General features: G+C 41.5%; 2 protein-coding genes across 2 annotated transcripts in view; both read right to left on the reverse strand.

The window, feature by feature from the left end:
• The window catches only part of LOC308640365 (transport and Golgi organization protein 1 homolog), a 36,683-nt gene extending 34,797 nt beyond the window's left edge, over positions 1-1,886 (reverse strand). The window contains exon 1 of the mRNA XM_081312299.1: positions 1,824-1,886. Within this exon, the coding sequence (XP_081168425.1) occupies positions 1,824-1,826 (3 nt within the window). The 5' untranslated portion in view covers positions 1,827-1,886. The remainder of the gene's footprint in view (positions 1-1,823) is intronic.
• Positions 1,887-1,895: 9 nt separating this feature from the next.
• Positions 1,896-6,344, reverse strand: LOC308640376 (transport and Golgi organization protein 1 homolog; the record flags this gene model as incomplete). Its single annotated transcript, XM_081312308.1, has 3 exons — positions 5,953-6,344; positions 4,136-4,339; positions 1,896-1,966 (listed from the first exon to the last, which is right to left on the reverse strand). Coding segments are annotated over exons 1-3 (387 nt in total), but the record flags the coding sequence as incomplete, so codon positions are not given.
• Between the last annotated feature and the right edge of the window lie 18,704 nt (positions 6,345-25,048).

A 25,048-nucleotide genomic window follows, 5' to 3' on the forward strand; every position in this document is an offset into this window, starting at 1 on the left:
TTTTGCATATATTTGTTAAGTCCTTTTCTTAAGGCTTTCAAAAATCACAATCATGCCTTACACCTGTTAGACTCTTTTAGTCCTCGAACAATGTCCTGTATATACTGGGCCATCAAAATGCCTTTTTGAAATCTCCTTTCAAATCAGTCTCCTAACATTGTGCCTCCTCTTTGCCACTCACGTCTATGTCTTACCTATCACCGTACAATCACTGACCATACCTGCACCACATTCGTGTCCCCCGACCTAGACCTAGAGGAGGGCTCTGTGCATACCTAAAAATATGAATAAAGAAATCCTTCCCATATCGTGAGGCTGTTAACTTTCCAAGTGATGCTGATTCATTCTGATAATCAAATTATGACTGTGGAAGACTGCTTTAATCACTGGAAATATCATTATTCTAACTGCCTGGCTTGTACATACCCCTTACCCAGGTGGCTGCCACCATCATGAACAAACATGGAGCCAACTGAAAAATGATTTGTTTCTCCCCACCACATCTTTTCCACCCTGGTGGTCTTTCCTCCGCAGGTATTCATTGTCTTTATACCACCTTTTGACTGCCTACATGAGAATTAGGGGGTGCGTGGGGGTAAAACCCTTCAAAATGCCAGACACCTCACCAGACATTTTACCTTGTCAAATCATTTAATTCTTATTATTGGAGAAAGCATTATCTACATTGTTCAGATGAGGAAAACTTTTTTCAAAAGTTTAGTTATTTGCCCAAACTTCTAAATAATAACCTTGGGATTTCAAACCAGATCTACCTGGCTTCAAAATCTATACATTTTACAAGGAAAACAAGAACATCTTTCTTACACAAGCCTTGAAATAACACAACCTACAGACAACAACTTCAGTTGAGGAGGATTACTGTCACAATGGCCCTAGGACCATCTTATCCTACAACCTCTAAAAGCTTTCTCATTACTATAATTAAACTCTAAAAGTCCAATATCAATAAATACCAATGGGGGGGAGGTAAGTCCTAAAATGCTTAGATAAGCTTCTAGACAGATTAAATGTCTTGTTTGGATCATGATTTTCTTTAGAAAGATCAGCCTTAAGGGACTCATTTCTAAGAAACAGATCTAACCTAATTCCTTTCATTCTTAAAACTTTCTAAGGATCCCCACTATTAATGGTCTAATGCTACTTTGGCTCATGACTTCCTTTAAGTTTTGCTGACCTCTCCAACAGGCCCATCCCCCTCCAACTTCACACTTTACAACACCAACTATTCACATTCTCCTGCCCTCCCCAAATATCCTTTTCTTCATGTTTCCATTTCTCTGAACACATTTCTTCTGACTGCCAGCTTCCCCCACCACCCTCCACCCCAGCCTGTCTAATCAACAACAAACCACATGTCAGACTCCTGTTTGCCCTTTGCCTGTGTTTCAAACACATCTCAACTACTTTCTGACCTTATTGATCACCCTTCCAACCATAATAAATGCATTTATGGACAATAATGTTCTACCATCGAATAAATACCTCTCTTTCTGCCATTATCTTACTGTGCTTCAAGTGAATGCTGTTATCTCCCTGCCAGAATGAAAGGTTCTGAGGGGAAGAACCAAGTTTTTACAGGTGTGCAAATGTCCAGCCTTGGTAGACAGCAAATCTTCCTCATGTGCTAAACCAAGTAGCCATTAAAGCCACACCCCTATGGCTTTTGTTTCAGGAGCTATCTACTCAAAGGGTCAGGAGTCATTTTCATAAAGACATTTTAAGTTCTTCACTTCATGACCAGAAGCCACTTAAAAACTAATAAATAATCAACATTCTAATTGAAGAAACTATGTCAAACTTACCATCTTAGACAAATAAAGCAAGAATGAATATAACAAGAAAAGTTTGTTGTCCAAAAGGGTGGCATCTGCTGGCTCTTCCACCTTTATCTCTAGTTGGTTTTCTGTATCAGCATCAACAGGAGTACCTTCTGTTATAAATAGCTCTAAAATTGAAAGGGGAAATGGCTATTTTATTTTATGCTATAGAATAAGAATTGTCTCTCTTCAGTTTCAATATTCATCGAGTGTTTCACTAATATAATATATGAGTCACAGTGCCTGGAATATGTGGCTCTCCTAAAGACAATTAACACAGAGAAGAAAACTTCAAAATCCTAATTAGAGCTTTCAGACCCTTCAATTATAAAATGAACAATCTCCAGTCTACTCTCCACTACTTCCATGGCCATACAACTGCTACCAGAACAATATTTACTCAAGGAAAAATTTTAAAACCAGAGATATATAAACAGGGTCACATTCAACAAACATGGATTTAGTGCCGGTGAAACTTTGTGTTTAAAATTTTAAAGAGAGGGAGTCTTGGTTTGTAGATTTGCAGGTGGAATGAGCCAAGGCTTAACACAGTATCTGGCACCTGGCAGAGATACTCAACAATTATTTATTGAATGGACAGATGACAGCTATTTAAAAAGAACACAGTAATACCAAGAGAGACTAAAGGGAATTGGGTACAGACCTGCATTGAGGCTCTGTGAATGAGGTAGAATTCCAGTTAGACCTGAGAGCTTGTAGGGGTGGAATTTCAGTATGAGTTACATGAGCCTGGGGTATGTTTGATTAAACAGCAGGAGTCCAACATGCAGTTATTAAGAAGTTGGACCAGTTGCCTCTAAGGTCTTTCTCAACCCTGAGATTCCATTCACTACTATTTTTTAAGCTTTTGCCTAATTTTTTTTTTTTTTAGTTTTTGATGGACCTTTATTTTATTTATTTGTATGCAGTGCTGAGAATCAAACCCAGTGCCTCACATGTTAGACAAGCGCTCTACCACTGAGCTACAACCCCAGGCCCTCCATTCACTATTGGTCTATGAATTTGACTGCTGGTGAAGTCTGCCCCATTGGCTCAGCATCTCAGCACCTGAGACACATTAAATGACATTTGGGAAGATTTTACCTATAAAGGTCATTGACATCATTTTGTGGTGGAACCTGAAAGGCCAGGGAAATAATTCATTCTTAATTTTGTAAGCCAAGTTTTCCCTAATCTTGAAAGTTTTGGAGCATGAAAATAACAAATCTTAATGGTGCGTGATTCATTTTCAGAACCTTATGGAGTTAAAGACAGTTCAGAAGTCAGTAGTGTTCATATATGGATGCAATGTCTTCTGGAAAATGGGAGAACTGATATGTTATTCCTTCTCAAATTAACTGAATCCCCCCCCCCCCTTGCTATGAGTTCTCCTACACTCTGTGTGTGCAGATGGTGGGGGGGGGGGGTTCAGATCAGTGCTGCCAAGCCCTTCACTGGTGCAGGATAATGCTATAGCTATGCTTACAGACCAGAACCTTTAAAAACACGAAATACAGTAATTATGGCTTTATAGCACCATACTGGATGGATAAAATAAAACAATTAGTCATCATCTAATTTGCTGATAAAATGAGAGTGAGCAACACAAAAGTAGAATGCTGTTGCTGCCATCATTGGGGATTTTTTTGAAAAATTGTTTCTCATCTCCCACTGGATACTGTGCACTATGATGAAGTATTCATAAGTGTCAGTCTAAAATGGATTGCAGTTCTGTACTGTTTCCTGTAAGTATATAGTATAAAGATCTGGACCATTGACTGCATTTGAAGAAGTTTAATTACCATGTCCAGGAAACAAGTCAAAACAGGACTTGAGCTATATTACATTCCATTTAGAAGAAAAGGGAAAAAACACAGAATTTATGAGACTATGAACAGTGATTATTCAAGCTAACTTGTACCAGGCCAGACTTTCCTGGAAGGCCTGCTAAACACAGATTGTGGGTCCCACCCCCAGAGTTTCTGGTGCTGTTGGTCTGGTTGAAAACTACAGTTTTAGAGCATAAGGCCTTTGAAGAATAATATTTTAGTTGTAAATGGTTTACACAAGCTAGTCATAGCTAAACATTTGCTTTTAGGTGAGTTACAGTCTCTGGCCTATTTTTGATTTCTAGTCATCTTTATTCTTGCTTTTCTCTCACTTAAGAGATTTTTTTTTTAACTCACATGTACCTATATCACTCTCTGCTCTATTTCGTACCTTTGGCAACAGATATCCTTGAAAGCCTTCATTATGATAATGCCTCTACTTTGTAGAGAAAAATTGGCAAGCTTTACCTGGGTCTACTTTCTCAGTATTTGGGATCTGAGACACTTCTGAGACACCCATGTCCTCAGTCACAGGTTGACTCAAGAGGCTGGGCTCTTCAGGATGGTTCACATTAAAATGATGATTCAGGAGGCGAGGCTCTTCATGAAGATTTCTATTAAGATGATTTGTGTTCTCTTTAGGAAAATCATCTTCATGGGGTGGCTGCATCTCTACAAGGGAGAAGAATGCATTGAGCCAGATGGATGATACTATCTACCCCCACTTAAGCCCAATGATCAGCACTCCCCCTCAGCACACAGCTCCAGATACCTCAACACTGCCCTCCATGTCCTGGCATGCGCCCATGAGAACAACTGGGCAAGGATACGGGAGGGTTAATTGTTTTCATCCCATTTAAAGGATGACTGAACTATACAGTCAAATTTATAAAGAAGCCTTTAATCCAAAGTATTTCATAAACAAATACATTTATGATAGAGGCTTCAATAACTTACCTTCCCTTGGCAAACCAACATACACCCACATGAATAAATGTGCAGAAGAGAATTCTGGTCCAGAACAAAAATGTGAAGTGTCTATTCTGCTCAGAAATAACAGGAACTCTGTCATCTAAAAGTGTGCTGGTCTCAACGAGCCAGTATAGAGAAGGGAATTCCATAAGTCTAGCTTGCTTAATGTGCCTTTCAAATATGTTCAAAGTAACCTAGGAGCCAAATGGTGAACCTATCTCCTTCCTGAGCTCAGGACATAGACCAATAGGATCCAGAGCAAAGATTATCTCTTTACAGCTTAATATTCTACCCTGAACATTCACTTGCACTTTGCATTCTTATCCAAAATATATCTGCTCTGATTAAATGTACAACTGTTTTCTTTCCCCAATTATAAGGTAAAATTAGCACTCTTGGGAAGTAAATTTTCCAAAGGCTTTATGTCCTTCTGGAATTCTTATCATATACTCTCAGTTGAAATATTTCATTTTGAAAAACAATGGATAGAGATGATCAAATATGAAACCAGGAAACAGAAAGCTTTTATCAGGATATTGGCTCATTGTCAGTTTGACAAATATTTAATTGAAAGGCTTCTATGTGTCAAGCACTATGTTACAAGGCTTGTCATCCTGGTTCCATCCTTGATTAATATGAATGCAAGGACCTTAGAACCCAGTGGAGTAAATCCAGAATAAGTGACCTCTCCCCCAAGAGACTGGAAATAGCATGGTATCCACAAAAGATAAATGCTGGGGAGGGGAATTCAGGCAAGCTATCCATTAAAAGTTATTCTAGGGCTAGGGTTGAGTGGTAGAGCACTTGCCTAGTGCAGGTGAGGCACTGGGTTTGATCCTCAGCACCACATAAAAAGAGATTAAATTCTAAAAAAAAAAAGGTTATGCTAGTCACTCCACACCCACATGATCTAGTACAGGTATTTTATGATTAAGAAATTATGTTTAATAAAGCCCTTTTATAATTTTAACATAAAATGTGTACTGTTAACAGGTCTACTTTTGTGCATTAGTTTCTCATTTATATCTTTCCCAACCCCGCCTCAGACAGTAGAGAAACATAAAATGCTGGCAACAAGTGGGAGTCGAAGCCCCCCGCAACCCGAGCGGGCTGGCCGGGGCTCCGGCAGAGCCGGAGGGACACATGCAGGGTCCCGAGGCTCTGTCACTCCTGCGCCCCACGCGTCATCCTGCGACCCCCTAGCCCAGCCCGCGGGGCTGGGGACCAGGGGATCGGAGCCCCATATGGCCCCAAAGAGCCACCGCGGAGACCCCGGGCCGCCCGCCCGCCCGCCCGCCCGCCCGCGCACTCACTGCTGCATTCGTCGTCTGCACAGAGTTTGTGCTTCCGGTCCGGTTGGCCCAGCACTCGCCAGGTAGGACAGAGCACGAACAGCCAGAAGAGCAGCCCCCGCGCCGCAGCCATGTTGTGGTCACCTCGGGAGCTGGTGACGCGGTGGAGTAGGCTGCGGTGGAGTAGGCAGGCGGCGCCGGAGGCGGGGCTCAGGGGGCGGGTGGGTAGCAAAGCGCGGAGGGGTGGCGCCCGGGAAGGCTTAAGCCTTTCCCGGGTGACACGTCAGCAGGGATATCTGGGGGTCGATCAACAGACTCTACTGGAGAACGCAAGGAGCCAGAGCTCCATCCTTCTCTAGTGGAGACTTCTCCTCAACTGAAGACCTTCTCCTCTAGTGGCTGCCTTGGCAACTAGGACTCTCCTTCTCGTCCAATCACCTGCCTTTGCTTCTGTGACCTCACAAGCGACCCTCCGTGTGAGTCACCCACCCATCCCCCCCCCCCCACTCCGCCAACCGGTCCCTTTCTGGCTTTCCTCAACATCTCATTTCTGGTCCATCCTGAACTAGCCCACTCCACCATCACTCCCATCCCCCATTCCTGGTCTGGTACCTCCTTTTCTGAACTACCAAATCCCACCCCTGACTTGTCATAGCTAGTCTATGGTTCCAGGCTCCCTCCCCTTCAAACTCCTAAAGGTTCCTTGAAGCCCCACCCCAAGATCCCTCTGATTAGGAAAGGGGAAGGTGAATGGAACTGTGAGTGAGGGTGTAAACTGGAGACAGTGGCCTGCTTTATTTTTTAAGGCGGGGACAGGTGGGGGCAGAGAGATGGACATTAGTCTTTGGGCTAAGATCTTGAGATTCTTATCTTTATCCATAAGGGAAGAAATCATTTAATTCAACAGCATATTTTTAACTTTCATTTTGTGCTACCATTCATGCCAGACGCTGGACAAAGCCCTAGCATGGTGTGGGAGTGGATGAAAATCAAAAGACAAGATATCTGGTCCTGGTCCGAAAAAGTCCACAACTTAGTGGGAACCAACAGACAAAACCTATTGTCAGAGAAGAAAGCTAGTAGCTAACATTTCTTGAACGCTTTCTTTATGTCCAGTTGTTATTCTGAAGGTTTTATACATATCAATTCATTTAATCTTCAGAACAATAGTACCTTACAGTAGTAGTAGGTCCTATTCCAATCCTTATTTTAGAGTAAATCGAGGCAGTCACAGGTCCAGTGAGTAATGGAGCTAAGTTTCAAGCCCAAGGAGTAGACTCCTTTTTATCACAACCTATCAACTAACAAGCAATTGTACTTTCTGACAAGAGGAACAAAATCTGATTTAAATCATAATATAGCTGAATTACTGATATGTACAGTTAAGGGTGGGGGGAAGGCACAAGCTAGCCAACTCAAGGAAGAGTGTCTGCAATGCTCCCATCCTGGGTGGAGCCATTCTCATTTGTCTGTGACCAAGGGCTTGTTACTATAGTCTCTGCTAAGGTTATTCATCAACCTCCAACAATGAACCCATCAGTTGTTTCCCCAAATTAACTGAATCTTTAAAACTTAGAGAAAAGAATGTAATCCATCATGTTCATAATGTTAAATAAAGAAAACGATGGAAAAAAGGTGTGCACAAACATTTGTCTACAGGGGCCATGAGAGGTCCCCGTTGGTCCAGTGTACTTCTGCGCTTTCTGGAGAACCAGTGGATCATACAGAGAAACTGTCTATCTGAGTCACTCTTCATTTCTTTTCTACCATGTATTTATTATGTTATAAAATGTATCTAGTAGGCATCTCTAACAACATGTTGAAAACTGAACTCATTTTTCTCTCAAAATCTGCTCCTTTCAGTCTTCCCTATCTCAGAAATAAGAATGACAATTTAATTCCCATTATCCAGGTGCTCAAAGCCCAAAACTTACAAACCATCTTTGATCTCTTTTCTCTCACATTCCAACTCCAGTCCATTAGACAATATTATGTCTTTATTTTTATAATTTTATTGAGATATAGTTGACCTACAATAAATTGCACGTTTAAGGTGTACGATTTGATAAGTTTTGACATGAATATACCCATGAGACTATCACCAAAATCAAAAGAGTATTTCATCCTTCTTTGTAATCCCTCCCCTCTCCTTTTCTGGGCTGTCTCCAAACATCTCCTGTCATTATACATTGTTTTGCATTTTCTAGAATTTGATATAAATTATACAGCATTTTATTTATTTATTTTTCTGACTTCCTTCTTTCCAAATAAGCATTTGAAACATGCCCAGAATCTGACCACTCCTCTGCATCTGCTAAGCCAATATACAGGCCAAACCCACATCATAAGTCACCTGAATGATTCCCATAGCCTTCTTCTGTCCTTGCTTCTGCCCTCATTTTCCCCAATATCTATTGTCCTGATGGCAACTAGAGTGATATTCTTAAATATAAATTTGATTGTGTCTCTCTGCTCAAAATCTTCCTATAACTTCCCATTTCCAAATAAAAGGCAATGACTTTAGCCAGGCCTGGTGGTACTCATCTGTAATCCCAGCAGCTCAGGAGGCTGTCAGGAGGATCCTGAGTTCAAAGCCAGCCTCAGAAATGTAGTGAGTCCCTAAGCAACTCAGTGAGACCCTATCTCTAAATAAAATATTTTAAAAAGGACTGTGGGTGTTGCTCAGTGTTTAAGTGCCCCTGGGGGTTCAATCTCTGGTATCAGGAAAAAAAGCCATGACTTTATTATGGACTGCCCTGCCTTATTATGGACTGTTCTTATTCAATGTGACTCCCCTCATCCTTTTCTCCCCATTTCCTAACATTCTTCTCTTGTCTGTTAGTTCCATTTAAATACACCAAGCCCACCCCTGCTTCAGAGCATTTACACTTGCAACGTTGCCTCAACCGTAACTCCCCAAATCATCTGACTCGCTAACTGCCCCCTCACTTTATCATGTCTCTGTAACAGTGGCATTTCATGTGATAAAGGCCTTCCCTGGCCATCCTACATAAAATAGAGCCTCTTGCCATGACTATCAAGCCCATTACCCTGCCTTTCTTTCTCTTCAGACTTGCCTTACCACTTGCCTTACATTTGTTTATCTACTTGACTGCTCTGACCCAATCTCAAACACAATTTCCAACACGAGCAGGAAATTAGTTGTTTTGTTCACTACTGTTACATCAGTGACTAGGGAAATGCCTACAATGTATGAGAGAGTTAACAAATGATTTGTTGGATAAACTCATGGTTCCAATAATATTATAAATATACTACACTATTAACCTAAACACATATATTAACTATTAAGCCCCCATATATAAATAGTACTGAGAGGAAATAAGCTATGAGAACAAGGCATTTAAGGTCCACCTCTCAGCAGCATGCATCCTCAACTCCAGGAATGTACCCCTGAATGTGTTTGTTGTTGAATGAAAACATACTTGTGTGGAGAGTAGTTGTTTGGTTACATGATACTGGAATATTTAAGTAGATCTTTTAAAACTAGTTTTAATTTTTTCTTATTTTTCTTATTATAGAATATGGTATGTTGTAGAATTTTTCTTATTGTAGAATAAATTAATGATAATTCATTGGTGGAAAAATCAGAATAGCAAAATGATCTAATTGCATATTACCTTCTTGATATTTACTTTGACTCATAATCAGATATACTTTTATATGCATAGTCAGTGCTTCCAGTTACTGAAGAACTAGCTGCTTAGTTTGTAGAGTTTTCAATATTTTGATTTATCAGTATTAGCTTTTAAACTTATTGCCTTAAAGACATATTAACTAGTCTGGTGGATAATGAGAAGAAAATTTCTCAACTGGCCACAATAAGGTAGTGGTAGTTCTTTCTACCAGGATACATACAATTAGTGGATGAATCGGCATTCACTTTTACTCATAGCATTTAAATATGTGGCATTGATGTTTAACATGATGTTTAATATAAGGTTATATTAAAAACCTTCAGAAAAGGAACAGGATAGAATGTGGTGGTGATTGTTGGCCTGGAGATAAATAATCTCAAGTGCATTATTCTTTAATACCTCAAAGGGAATTCTTACGGGGTAAGGGTTGAGTAATTGTTAAAGGTAAATGTGACCAGTTTGGGTGGCAGGGACATAAAATTCTAAGATATGAAGTGTTCCTAATGTCAGAGTACAATCTAATTGAGACAAGAAAAACATATCTGAAACAAATAATTGGCAGCATAACAACATATACCATTAGAAATTTGTGAAGGCACTTGCCTAGGAGCATTCAGTAGGCCTAATGCTGCTGTTACCAGGAAGAACCTCATCTATTGTAAATGATGTGCCAGAGAATAGTGTTAAACATTTATGGAAGACTAAATCTCTCCAAGAGGGGCAACAGATTTACCCTCGCATATGAAACATTGGAAAAAAAAGTGGACAAAATACAAACAACAGTTCTCAGATATTAGATAATAAGCAGCATAAGAGTGACCTCTAAGATAAAGTTAAGCATGAGAGATGAGTGCTAGGATTATCCCAATTTACTCCCTGGAAAGAATTTTTCAGGCCACATCCAGAGAAGGGAAACTCAAATAGAAAAACTCAAATAGAAACATAGTCAGTAAAAGGGAAAAATTAGCCCAAGATTGAAGGTAACCCCTGTCTAGCAGAATCTTAAAAAGATAAAAATGTTTCCAAGATAGTTCAGAGAAAAAGCTGTACACAGCTCAAGAATATTTAAAAGAATACAAAATATCCAGTATTCAACAAGGTAAATTCACAATGTTTGGAATCCAATAAAAATGTATGAGGCATTCAAAGAGGTAGGAAAATATAACCCATGTTGAAAAGAAAATTAATAGAAATGATCATTAATTGCACTGTGATAGAGTTATTATACAAGGACATTAATACAGTTGTATACCACATGTTCAAGATGCTATGGAAAAGCATAAGCATGTAAAGGAGAAAAAAGAAGATATAAAAATGTCTGAATTAGATGAAACAGATAAAATTAGATAAAATCAGATAAAACAATGGCTAAGGTGAAAATTACACTGAATGAGATTAACAGCAGATTCGACACTGAAGAAGTCAATATCAGCAAACTGAATATGCAGTGATAAAGATGCCAAAATCAAACACGGAGAAAGAGACTTAACTGAACAAAGCATCAGTATGCACAGCTTCAACCAGTCCAATATATATGTTATGGTAGTTCCTAAAAGAGGTGGGAAAAACATATTTGAAGAAATAATAAATAAAAATGTTCTATATCTGATGAACACTCAGATTCAAAAAGCTCAATGAATAAGAAAAATGATAAAGATGACACAAATATACACTGAATGCTTAAAACCAGTGCTAAGAAAAAAATTGAAAAGCATCTACAGAAAAGAGATACCATTATGTACAAAGGAGTGAAAGTAAAATGTCAAAATTCATTCAAGAACCATGCAAACCAGAAAACAGTACATCAACATTTTCAAGTTCTGAAAGAAAAAAACACTGACATCCTAGAATTGCATTCCAAATGAAAATTTATTTCAAAATGATGTAGTCTTTAATGCAAAAGAATTAAGTTAAACCCTACCCCACATAAAAATTACCTCAAAATGGACCACAGACATAAATGTAAGAACTCAAAATGGACAACACATATATATGTAAGAACCAAAACTAAATGTAAGAAAGGTAAATCTTGGAGTAGACAATGACTTTGTAGTTAAGACACCAAAGGCCCAAGCACCAAAAGAAAAAAATAATAAAGTAATGAACATCATAAAATGTGGCGAGCCGCTTCTGCGGACTGTGGTCGCCATTACAAGATGGCGCTGGCCTTGTGGTGGTCTGTGATAAACAACTCCTTCTTTGGGAGAGTTGGCACATGGTTCTTTGACACCCTACGAGAAAGCTCCACGTGGCAGCTTCGCATTGGGTGTTTGGATACTTTATTAAGGCTGGGAGGGGCTTCTGGGAGATTAGAAGAACTCTCGAGAGCTTGAATAAACAGCTGTAAGAAGATTCCCGGTGTTGCGTCTTCCTTGCGGGCAAGGGGGTCGCGACAAGTGGTGCCGAAACCCGGGAAAATCAAAACTTGCAAGTCGTCAGAGGTGGTGCACTGAACAGTCCCGGTAAGTGGGACCCCATAGTCCCCGTGGGTGGGACCCGACAGTCCCGGTGAGTGGGACCCGATAGTCCCGGTGGGCGGGACCTGATAGTCCCGGTTAGTGGGACCCGCAATCAAAGCGGAGTCAGCTCCTCTACAAAGACAGAGAGAGCCTCATATTTTATTGCAGCTGCACTGTGTACTTTTCTTTTGTTTCTGTGTACTTTCGTTTTGTCCTCTGTATCTGTTCTGTTGCTGTGTCATGGGTGTCACATCTTCAAGCCCGCTTCTTCTGGCACTAGACGGCCTGTTACGTTCCAAAGGCCTGAAAGTGAAACATAGTATCTTACAGAGATTTTTGCAGAAAGTAGATGTTGCTGCACCGTGGTTTGCATATTCGGGCAGCCTTACTATGCCTTGTTGGGATAAATTGGGCAAGGATCTTGACTTTGCTTGTGAGCAGGGCATATTGGAGGGTGGGGTGATTCCCCTTTGGAAGATAGTCCGTAGTTGCCTCACAGATGGCAGATGTCATGACGCACTTGCTAAAGGACAGGAGGTTTTAGAAAAGTTACATGAGGAGAAATCGGAGACAGCAGGCAGTGCGATATCTCAGGAGGATGGGAGTGTGCGGAGCGTGAAACAGGGGAGGAGACGATTATCTCTGACAAAAGGTGAGGTATCTCGGGAGGATGGGAGCGTGCGGAGCGAGAAGCAGGGGAGGAAACGCTTGTATCCAGATCTCAGTGCGCTGCGCACACCCCCATGTGGAAGCGGGTCAGAAGAAGAGGAGGATGAGGAGGAGGAGCTTGGGAGGCTGTCTCGCCAGCTAGGGAGTTTAGCTGCTGGAGAAGGGAACGAAGATAGACCGGGGCTCAAGAAATGTGATCCTCCAGACCCACCGCCGTATGGTGGGGGTGTTTCGGGGAGAGCTTTCCATGCTCAAACATGGAAGGCTGTTAACGCTGAGATGGGTCTTGCTTATCCAGTTTTTCAGGATGAGAATAGGGGAAGATTTTCGGAGCCTTTAGATTTCAAAATTGTGAAGACCCTGGCAGAGTCTGTACGCACTTATGGGGTGGATGCCGCCTTCACATTAACTCAGGTGGAGAGTCTGTCTAGATTCTGTATGACTCCCTCTGATTGGGCTAGCCTTGTTCGGGCTTGTGTTTCTCCGGGCAAGTATTTGGACTGGAGAGCATTTATGCTAGAGGGCGCAATAGAGCAGGCCGCCCAAAACCATGCAGCAGGACATCCTCATTGGGATAAGGACATGCTTTTGGGGCAAGGTAGATTTGCTAATCAACAGACAGGATTCCCTCCTGAGGTATATGATCAAATTAATAACATTTGCATTCGGGCATGGAAGTCACTTCCAAATAGAGGAGAAGTGTCTGGTAATTTGACCAAGATTTTACAAGGCCCTACAGAACCCTTTTCAGATTTCGTAGCAAGGATGGTGGATGCTGCTGGAAAGATTTTTGGGGATCCTGATAGAGCCATGCCCCTTGTTAAGCAATTGGTCTTTGAGCAATGCACCAAGGAATGTAAAGCAGCAATCGCTCCTTATAAGAACAAAGGCATAGAAGTATGGATGAAAGTGTGTAGAGAGATTGGAGGGCCTTTAACTAATGCAGGTCTTGCAGCTGCTGTCCTTCGGATTGCAAAAGGGGGCAATCCTGCCGCCAGAACATGCTTCCATTGTGGTCAACCCGGTCATATCAGACGTGAGTGTCCCAAAAATGTCAATTTTACTGGACCTCCTCACGGTGGCCCTTCCACTGGCCTTCGATCACCGGGATTGTGTCCAAGGTGCAAAAGGGGGAAGCATTGGGCAAAAGAGTGTACATCAGTGAGGGACATCCATGGACAGCTTATTTCAGCTGGGCCAAAAAACGGCCGACGGGGCCCCCGACCCCAGGGCCCGCAAATATATGGGGCAGTGGAGAATGTCACACCCGAACCCGAGACATGGCCATCTCTACGCCATCCCATGAAACGCGGAGAGCCACTACAGGTGCCGCGGGATTGGACCTCTGTTCCACCTCCAGACTCGTGTTAACACCTAAGATGGGAGTCCAATTGGTGGAAACTGAGTTCAAAGGGCCTCTACCACCTGGCACTGTAGGTTTGCTAATTGGACGTGCATCTTCCATTTTGCAAGGTCTTCATGTTTTCCCTGGAGTCATAAGTCCTGATACTGTAGGGATAGTAAAGGTTATGGTGGAAGCTCCAAAAGGCATTGTGTCCATCTCCCCAGGAGATCGGATTGCTCAATTACTGGTTTTGCCTAGTTTACATGATCATTTCCCTGCAGACTCAAAGTCACGGACAGGGAATGAGATTGGTACCACCGGAGGGAATTGTGCTTATTTGTCACTAGATATGAGTAATCGCCCTACTTTGGAATTAAGCATAGAAGGTAAATCAATTGTGGGCTTACTTGATACAGGTGCAGATCGTAGCATCATTGCACTTAAGGACTGGTCTAAGGGATGGCCAGTGCAGACTTCTAATCAATCTCTGAGAGGACTTGGATATGCCCAGGCTCCTCAGGTTAGCTGTAGACATCTTTCCTGGAAGGACCCGGAAGGACATCATGGTACTTTTCAGCCTTATGTACTTAATTTACCTATCTCTTTATGGGGCCGTGACCTGATGAAAGACATGGGGTTCACTCTTAGTAATGACTATTCCCCAGTGTCCCAACAAATTATGCACAATATGGGGTATAGGCCAGGTTTAGGACTAGGAAAACATTTACAGGGACGTAAGCATCCTGTACAAGGTCATCAAAAGCTTGACAGATTTGGTCTGGGTTTTTCCTAGGGGCCGCTGAGGCTCAAATACCCATAACATGGCTCACCGAGGAGCCTGTTTGGGTGCCTCAGTGGCCTCTTCCCTCGGTTAAACTGGCAGCAGCCCATGCTCTAGTTAAAGAACAACTTGACTTGGGTCACATCCAACCCTCTACTTCTCCATGGAATACTCCCATATTTGTCATTAGGAAAAAATCAGGGAAGTGGCGCCTACTGCATGATCTACGAGCGGTTAATGCTCAAATGCAACCTATGGGGCCCATTCAGAGAGGGCTGCCTCTGCTCTCTTCTGTTCCTCAAGGCTGGCACATTATTGTTATTGACATTAAAGACTGTTTCTTTTCTATTCCTTTACATCCTAAAGACTCGCAGCGTTTTGCCTTTACCCTTCCCTCGTGTAACCACGAGGAACCAGATCAAAGGTTTGAGTGGATAGTGTTGCCGCAGGGAATGGCTAATAGTCCCACAATGTGTCAGATGTATGTAGGGAAGACACTTGTGCCCCTCAGACAAAAGTACTCCTCCATCAAGATCATTCATTATATGGATGATGTATTATTGGCTGCTAAATCAGAACAAACAGTTCATGAGGCCTATGACGACCTCGTGAAGTTGTTAGCACAATGTGGGCTGCATATAGCACCTGAAAAGGTTCAAACAGGAGATTCTATTAAGTATTTGGGAGCAACAATTGGGTATGACAAATTACAACCACAAAAAATCACCATACGAACTCAGGATCTTCAAACTCTAAATGATTTTCAGAAACTGCTGGGAGATATTAATTGGATACGAGGATATTTACATATTTCTAATGTTGTACTACAGCCTTTGTATGCTACTCTTAAAGGTGATCCAGATCTTACTTCCCCTCGTAGCCTCACCAAAGAGGCTAGAGCGGCCCTTATGACAGTAGAAGAAGCTATACAACATGCCACTTTATGCAGGCTCCAGAGTGATAAACCTTTTCAATTATGTGTGCTTGCCACTATGCGGCAGCCTACTGGAGTACTATGGCAAGATGGACCTTTGCTATGGATACACCCACATGTATCCCCAGGAAAATCCTTAGAATATTATCCTGATGCTGTTGCAGCATTAGCACTTAAAGGGATTCAACAAAGCATTCAATTTTTCGGACAATCACCTTCTTCTCTTATTATACCCTATACTAAAGCTCAACTTAATGTTTTGTGTGCTACTCTAGATAACTGGGCTATTCTATGTTGTTCGTTTCAAGGGGATATTGATAATCATTACCCTTCTCATCCGTTACTCCATTTTGTTAAGGAACATCCTATTATTTTCCCTAAAGTAACTTCATCCAGTCCAATTCCGGGGGCTGTTAATATTTTTACTGATGGTTCCAAGTCTGGAATGGGAGCTTATGTCATTAATGATTCTCCCCCTGTCCAGCATCAATTTGCTCCTGGAAATCCACAATGGGTAGAACTGCAAATTGTTATTGAGGTGTTTAAACAGTGTTCTTTTCCTTTTAGTCTCATTTCGGACTCCATCTATGTGGTGCAAGCACTAAAAATCCTAGAGGCTGTGGGAGCTATTAGTGATGCCCGTAATGTATCTGCTTACTTTAATCAGCTTCGACAGCTTATCTGTAGCCGCACTGCTCCCTTTTATCCAATGCACATCCGGGCTCACACCTCTCTCCCTGGTCCATTATCACAGGGTAATGCCTGTGCGGACTCAGCCACTCGAGGTCAGTTGATCTGTTTGGCTTCCTCCTTAGAAGAGGCTAAATTGTTTCACCAAAATTTCCATGTTAATGCTTTAACACTGCGCAGGCGTTTTTCCATTTCTAGAGCAGATGCTCGGCAGATAGTATTGCACTGTCCCCATTGTGTCACATTTCTTCATCCCCCTACTTATGGAGTGAACCCACGGGGGTTGAAGCCACTGGTTGTCTGGCAAATGGATGTGACACATATACCTGACTTTGGTAACCTCAAGTATGTCCATGTTTCTGTTGATACGTGCTCTGGAGTTATTCATGCTTCTGCGTTATCAGGAGAAAAGGCACGTAATGTCATCACTCATTGCCTGGAAGCCTGGGCGGCGTGGGGTGCGCCCACGTCCCTTAAGACTGACAATGGACCTGCTTATACTGGCAGACAATTCACGTCCTTTTGTTCTACTATGGGAGTGCAACTTACTCATGGTCTGCCTTACAATCCTCAAGGACAAGGCATTGTTGAGCGTGCTCATCGCACCTTAAAGGAAACTTTACAAAAACAAAAAGGGGGAATAGGAGCTGGACATACTCCTAAAGAATGCTTGTCCTTAGCTCTCTTTACTATTAATTTTTTGAATTTGGATATTCATGGTCGCTCTGCGGCCGATAGACATGTGTTCCCTCAGCCCTCTGTGATTGGCTATGTTAAGTGGAAAGATGTTCTTACGGGCCAATGGAACGGCCCCGACCCCGTGCTGACATGGGCACGAGGATCCGTATGTGTTTTTCCCCAGGATCGCACGGAACCATTGTGGGTCCCTGAACGCCTGACAAGAAGAGTCCTGACGCCAGCTACTCAGCAACAAGAATTACCACAGCAATCCCGTGATGAGGATCTTCATTCTGCTGAGTGCTCTGGCTCTGGTGCTGATGCCGATGACACAGACGACACCAATGCAATGGTGGGCGGTGGCACGGGCTTGGCCAATGCCGATGCCGGTTCACGGTAATTCCAGTGTCCTTCCCACTCTTTTCTCTACCTCGTGTGAGATGTCTGCGCCCTGTGCCTCTCCTAGAGGGGACGTGGAACGCATTTACAATCAATCTCAAGTTAATCTCACAGGAGTGTTTTGTTTTAGCCTTGGGAACGCTCATTGTATCCGTCTTAAGACCAAGAATTTGACTAACTGGGACAATCCATTGCAGTCCAGTCAAGTCTCAGGGAGCATTCTCAGTACTGTATTGGGCCAAGTAGTCTCAGGGGAACAATCAGGCTCAGGAACCTCCGTAAATAGCTCTGCTTTAACCATAACTACCTTGGCTAGTATCTCCGAGGTACTAATTCCAATGCCCCCATATTCTAGTGGACTTCCTTATGCCACTCATTTTAAGGCTTCTCCTTACTGTACCCCTAATCTTGGTTTCCCCCCAACATTCACGCCTTGTCAGGATTATTCTTGGGAGAAACGTCAAGTTGCTAAAGGTTTCTCCCTTTCCCCCTCTCTTAAGAGGTATGTTTATGACTTTAGCAACAGTGCCAACTCCTCTACAGGAGTGGGTTGGTCCTGGTTTCAATGGCTGATTTCCAACACAAAGGGGGCTTCAGCTGATATTTCTGCACTGGCTCAATTGCTGGGAGCCAAAAGTTGGTTGGCTAATGTTTCTGGCACTGTTTACGAGAGTGAGCGAGGTAGTAGACTCACATCTGTTTCGTTCAACTCTCTGTTGGATAATGCCACATTGCCCCCTGCAGCGGTTTGTGTTCAATCTCCGTTCTTACTCCTTTTGGCTAATGACACCTCGTCAGAAATGCTGGATTGTTTTAATGTTCATTGTTTCTTATCTGAATGTTGGGATGGTTCTTCGGCTGTAGCAGTGGTTATGAAAATTCCAACCTTTGTTCCAATCCCAGTTATTGCGGACCCTGATAAATTCCCCATTGTTGAGCTACTTAGAGTCCGCAGGGATTTTGGAATCACAGCTGCTATAGTGACAGCCGTGGCGGTATCTGCTGCTGCAGCGGTCGCGGCCGGAGTGGCCATGGCCAATCAAGTGCAGACTGCTGCCTCCGTTAATCAAGTTGTTCAACAAACTTCTATGATACTTGAGTCCCAAAATGCAATTAATCAACATATTTTGTCAGGGATCTTAGCTGCCAACCAAAGAATAGATTTACTCCAAGCTCAGGTAGAAGAATTGGCTGATTTGGTGCTTTTGGGCTGTGTTGATCAACGTGCACATTTATGCATAACCTCTGTCAGATTTAATGATTCCAGGAATGCCTCCCGTATCATCGGAGAATACTTGGCCGGAAATTGGTCCATGGCAGCGGAAGACATGATCCAGTCTCAACTAACCCAGATAGCTGTCTTGAATAGTACCCACGTTGATCCCATAACGTTGGGTCAATTCACTGATTGGATATCTTCTGCCTTTTCCTTTTTTAAAGAGTGGGTGGGGGTAGGCATTTTTGGCGCAATGTGTTGCTTCGGTATGGTTCTCTGCTTGTGGTTTCTCTGCCGCCTTAAGGCCCGCAATGCTCGCGATAAAGCTATGATTATACAAGCACTTGCAGCTTTGGAAACTGGCAACTCACCTCAAGTTTGGCTTGCACAAATTAAACAGTAAACCTTTGACATGGTCGTTGCACCCCAAGTTTTACGGACATTGCACTGGGAACGACATGTCCTTCCTTGTTATTCTCCTAGTGTTGGAAAGCCTTTGCACTCTGCCGGCTTTACTGCCATTGCACACAGATGGGTTTCCACGCTAGTACTTTTCTATCGCTCTATGACCCGTGCCTTTCTTTTAGGGTGTTGCCAACTTGTTTGTCGTTGTATTTCTATACAGCCACAGTTCAGCCTCAGAGACCTAATCATGACTGGCTGAGTAGATACCATTAAACGCCTTGGCAACAACGAGCTGATCTTGTAGTACCCAGAGACGGGCAACTTTCACGCTTGCACTGCAACCTAAGACAGGGGAATGGGGCCTCCCCAAAGACGGGTAAGCAATGTAAGGGCAGTGAACGACCTAAGACAGGGGCTACTTGATTCCCTTTGACGTGCTATAAACAGAAGGAAAAAACTGCTGGCAGTGGATTCCCCCCGGCCCCCAGGGCTTGGATCCAGCCCTGATTTGTATGCACGTCAAGGAGGCCAGCTCACAGGGCCTTAACAGCTTTGTGGTGTCTGTTTTCATATTCAGCCAATAACGGTCATGTGGGAACGTCCTGACCTGCTTGGGTCTGATGAGGTTCCTGGTTGAAGGCTTCGTATGAGTAATGGCGATTCACCTCTACTCTTGCCTGTTTTGTTTTTAGTAAACGAAAGGGGGAACTGTGGCGAGCCGCTTCTGCGGACTGTGGTCGCCATTACAAGATGGCGCTGGCCTTGTGGTGGTCTGTGATAAACAACTCCTTCTTTGGGAGAGTTGGCACATGGTTCTTTGACACCCTACGAGAAAGCTCCACGTGGCAGCTTCGCATTGGGTGTTTGGATACTTTATTAAGGCTGGGAGGGGCTTCTGGGAGATTAGAAGAACTCTCGAGAGCTTGAATAAACAGCTGTAAGAAGATTCCCGGTGTTGCGTCTTCCTTGCGGGCAAGGGGGTCGCGACAATAAAATTTAAAACTTTTAAAGGCTACCATCGAAGAAAGTGAAAACACAATCATAGAAGAAAATATTTACAATTCATGTAGTTAGAATATAACTACCTAGAATATACAAGCAATTCTTATTGTTCAATATGAAAAGACAAATGGCAAGAAATTAGAATAGACATTTCTCCAAAGAAAATATGCAAAAGCAAATAAGCAAATGAAAGGATACCCATGACCATTAGGGAAATGTACAACCTCAGTGAGATACTACTTCACATCTATTAAGATGGTTATAATCAAAAAGATAATAATAAGTTGGCAAGGATGTGGATCAATGGGAGCCCTCATACACTACTGGTAGGAATAGACTACAGACCTAAATGTAGCAGCTAAACCTATACAACTTCTGGAAGAAAATATAAAAAGCTGCTTGGCAGAGACTTTTAAAACTAACTAGCTCTCTCTGCCTCATGCTCTCTTTTTTCTCTCTCTCATCTCAGAAATAAATCAGACTTAAAAACTTTGTCTCATGCTGGGCGTGGTGGTGCATACCTGTAATACCAGTGGCTCAAGAGGCTGAGGCAGGGGGATGGCAAGTTCAAAGCCAGCCTCAGCAAAAGTGAGGCACTAAGCAACTCAGTGAGACCCTGTCTCTAAATAAAATACTAAATAGGTCTGGGGATGTGGCTCAGTGGTGGTATGACCCTGAGTTCAATCCCCAGTACCAAAAACAACAACAACAACAACAACAAACTTTGTCTATTCTATATTCATTGTTACGGAAGTGGAAAGGTAAGCTGACAGACTAGGACAAAGTATTGGCAAAACATATATCTCTCAAGAGAATGATATCTAGGATATACAAATGATTCTTACAACTTATTAATAAGAAAAATCACCCAATTTGAAAAGATGGGCAGAAGATTTTTTTTCTTCACCAAAGTAGATACAAATATGGTGAATGTGCACATGAAAGGATATCCAACGCAAGTTGAAATGTAAATCAAAATTGCAATGTTATTACACATACAGTAGGATGGAAAAAATTTGAGACTCATCATAACAAATGTTGACAAAGATTAAGACTATGGTATCTCTCTTAGAACTGCAGACTATAACATGTAGTATAAACAATGGCACAAACTGTTAGAAAACTGTTTGGCAGTTGCTTTAAAAATTAAATCACATCTGTCGAGATATTTACTCCAGAGAAATAAAAGCATACATCCACACTGAGACTTGTGCACAACTATTCATGGTGGTTTTATTTGTAATGATCAAAAAATCCCCAATGTTGGACTGTGGGAACATGTCTGTCTTACATGCCTCAGAACCCTTATACTCATATTAACCATATAGTAGGCATTTGATTACTAACTATTACATGAATGTAGAGATTGATTTTTTTACTGTTAATAGAGCTTCTCTTTTATTAAATATAACAGACAAAAGAAAATCACGTATAGCACAATGAATTATCACAAAGTAAACATATCCACTGAACACTAACCCAGGTCAAGAAATTGGACATCAAATGCACCTTCATGAGCCCTTTCTCATTGCTCCCCTAATTATTCCCTCCGCTCCCCCAGAGTTAGGCACTATTTTAACTTCTAATAACAAGGATTAGTTTTGTCTCTTTTGTTACTTTATACAGTGTAATCATACACATGTGTTCTTTGGTATGTGGCTTTTTTAGCTCCATATGTATTTTTATAAGATTTATCCAAGTTGTTGAACGTGAATGTACTTCTTATTTTCATTGCTTAATAATTTTCCACTGTATAAATATAACCTGGTTTACTTAAAAAAATCCCCAATGTATATCAATAGGAAAATAGATAATAAATTTTGGAAACATACTTAGCAAGAATAAAGAACTATTGATAATAGCAAAAACAGGGAGATTCTCAATGAAAAACTAGACAAAAAGTAATATGCATTGAAAATTCTTTTTTTTTTGTACTCCCTAGTACAAATATCCAGGGGTGCTCTACTGCTGAGCTACATACATCCCCAGCCCTTTTTTATTTTATTTATTCATTTATTATTAATTTTTTTTTTTGCTATCAGAGATGGAACTCTTGGGAACTCAACCACTGAGCCACATCCCCAGGCCTCTTTTGTATTTTATTTAGAGATAGGTCCCACTGAGTTACTCAGGGCCTCGTTAAGTTGCTAAGGTTGGCTTTGAAATCCCAATTCTCCTGTTTCACCATTCGGAGCCGCTGGGATTACAGGTGTGTGCCAACATGCCCAGTTTAGTTTTTATTTTGAAACAGAGTCTGGCTTAGTTCCCCAAGCTTACCTCAAACTTGCGATCCTCCAGCCTCAGCCTACTGAATATCTGGGATTAAAGATTCTGCCACCACCTTCCAGCAGATTCAGTTATATTTAAAGGTAGAAAGTTATAAACCAGGTGAATCCTAGTAAAGGTCTTAGTAAAAAAAATAATAAAAATAAAAGCACTATGCTTGGTCACAATATGGTAAGTCAGAAAATGACAACAAATTGATCAGAACAGTATCATTTCTCAATGGATTTCAAAGGGTCTCCTTCCTTCTTTCCCTCCCTCCCTCCCTGAGTTTTGGTGTGTGTGTGTGTGTGTGTGTGTGTGTATGTGTGTGTGTGTACATCATCTTCTGTGCCAGTGTAAGAGGTTTAGGCAATGGATCAACCTTTACACCTGTGCCGAAGTACCCCAAGCTTGGATCTATCTCCAAGGGTGGAGGTGACTCTAGATCCTCATTATAATCCCGAGAGTGGGAACTCCTAAAAAATAACAGGTCTTTCTTGGTAACACCAGTTTCCTCCTTGGTAAAAGTTAGTGTAGTGGGAGGGTGGCAAGGGCCCTACCCTGCCACAAAATAAATGCTAAAACGTTATTTTGGTACAAATTGTAAACACTAAAGAGTTAAACGTAAGAGATGAGTCTTGGGATTTGAGCTAGACCTGGATAAGTACATAGGATTCAGATTCTAAAAAGAGAATAAAAGGCAAGTGAATTAAACAGCATAAGAAAGACTCAGCAGAAAGAAGTATGTTTAAAGGACAGTAAAGACATCTCATTTTGCTAAGAGGAAAGGATTCTATAAAGGATGACATATTTGTGTGCTTAGGTCAGATTATGAATTTCCTTGAAAATCAAGCATAAGGATTTAGACTTAATAGAATAAAAATGCATAAAATATTAGACTTTAAGTAAAGGGATCATATAACTTAAGTGGAATTTAAACAAGTATCTTGTCCTTAAATCCAGGGAAGATGGAGGTTTAGGCTGGGCATGACCAGTAGGGCTGAGGCACTCCCCACAATTAAAAAGTCATGTCGAAGTGTACTATACTAATGGAAGTGAGTCATATACAAGGCAAGGTCTTCTGCCAGCATCTACTGTTTGTCTAGCCCTGACAAATATTATTCCACTTTCAACTGTACAAAGAAAGAAACTCAAACATCTGAAATTGCCACTAATATATGGCATGTATATGAGTTCCTGTTTCTGGTTCTGCCTAATTTACCTTGGCATTCTTTTCACGGAGGTCAAACATTTAGTGTGTTGAAATAAACACAGAACAGATATTGGGGACTTGTGGCCTGCACATCTCAATTTCCACAGTGCACTGTTGGGCTTTATCCATTTAGTTTTCAGAAATATAAATTACTTCCTTACCAGAACAGCAGCAGAAGTAAGGAATATAGCCAAAAGGATTGTAGTAAGAGTCAGAAGTCTAATTGTGTGACTATAGGCAAATCATTAACTTTTCTGAGTCTCAGATATTTCATCTATACAAATATGAGTCAAAGTTAAAATTTTATAATTCATTTTTAAAGAAGAAATAGAGATAATATATGAAAGATTGCCCATTTATGTGGTTTAAATAATTAAACAGCAAAATCCTGGCGGTTACAGTCAATATAGACAATTGACAAAGCAACAAAAGTCTTGGCAATAAATGCTTTCATCACTAAGGAGACATTTTTAGATAGTTCCTACTCTGGAAACTGTTCTCTTCTCACTGAAACAAAGTAAGGCTGATAACATCCTCCCAAAGTGTGCTTGGAAGATCACAAGCACCTCTTGGAGGAGACACGGAGAGTGGAGGAGAAAATATGTTCTTCGGGATAACATACAGAGAACTGGAAATCCATATGCAACAAAATGAAATTAAACCCCTATCTCTCACCATGCACAAAACTCAACTCAAAATGGATCAAGGACCTGGGAATAAAACCAGAGACTCTGCGTTTAATAGAGAAAAAGTAGACCCTAATCTCCATCATGTGGGATTAGGCTCCAACTTCCTTAATAAGACTCTTTTGGTGCCAGAATTAAAATCAAGAATCAATAAATGGGATGGACTCAAACTAAAAAGTTTCTTTCTTCTCAGCAAAAGAAACAAATCTGTGAGGTGAATAGAAAGCCTACATCTTGGGAGCAAATCTTTACCCCTCACACATCAGATATAGCACTAATCTCTAGGGTATATAAAGAACCTCAAAAGCTAAACACCAAAAAAACCAAATAACCCAATCAATAAATGGGCCAAGGACCTGAACAGACACTTCTCAGAAGATAATATACAATCAGTCAACAAATACATGAAAAAATGTTCATCATTACTAGCTATTAGAGAAATGCAAATCAAAACCACTCTAAGATTTCATCTCACTCGTCAGAATGGCAGCTATTATGGATACAAACCCCAATAAGTGTTGGCGAGGATGTGGGAGAAAAAGACACACTCATACACTTCTGATAGGTCTGCAAATCGGTGCAGCCAATATGGAAAGCAGTATGGAGATTACTTGGAAAATTGGGAATGGAACCACCATCTGACCCAGCTGTCCCTCTCCTCAATCTATACCCAAAGGACTTAAAAACAGCATACTACAGGACACGGCTGCATCAAT

The sequence above is a fragment of the Spermophilus citellus genome (assembly GCF_964194105.1).
Source record: "Spermophilus citellus genome assembly, contig: SCAFFOLD_114, whole genome shotgun sequence".
Classification (NCBI taxonomy): Eukaryota; Metazoa; Chordata; class Mammalia; order Rodentia; family Sciuridae; genus Spermophilus; species Spermophilus citellus.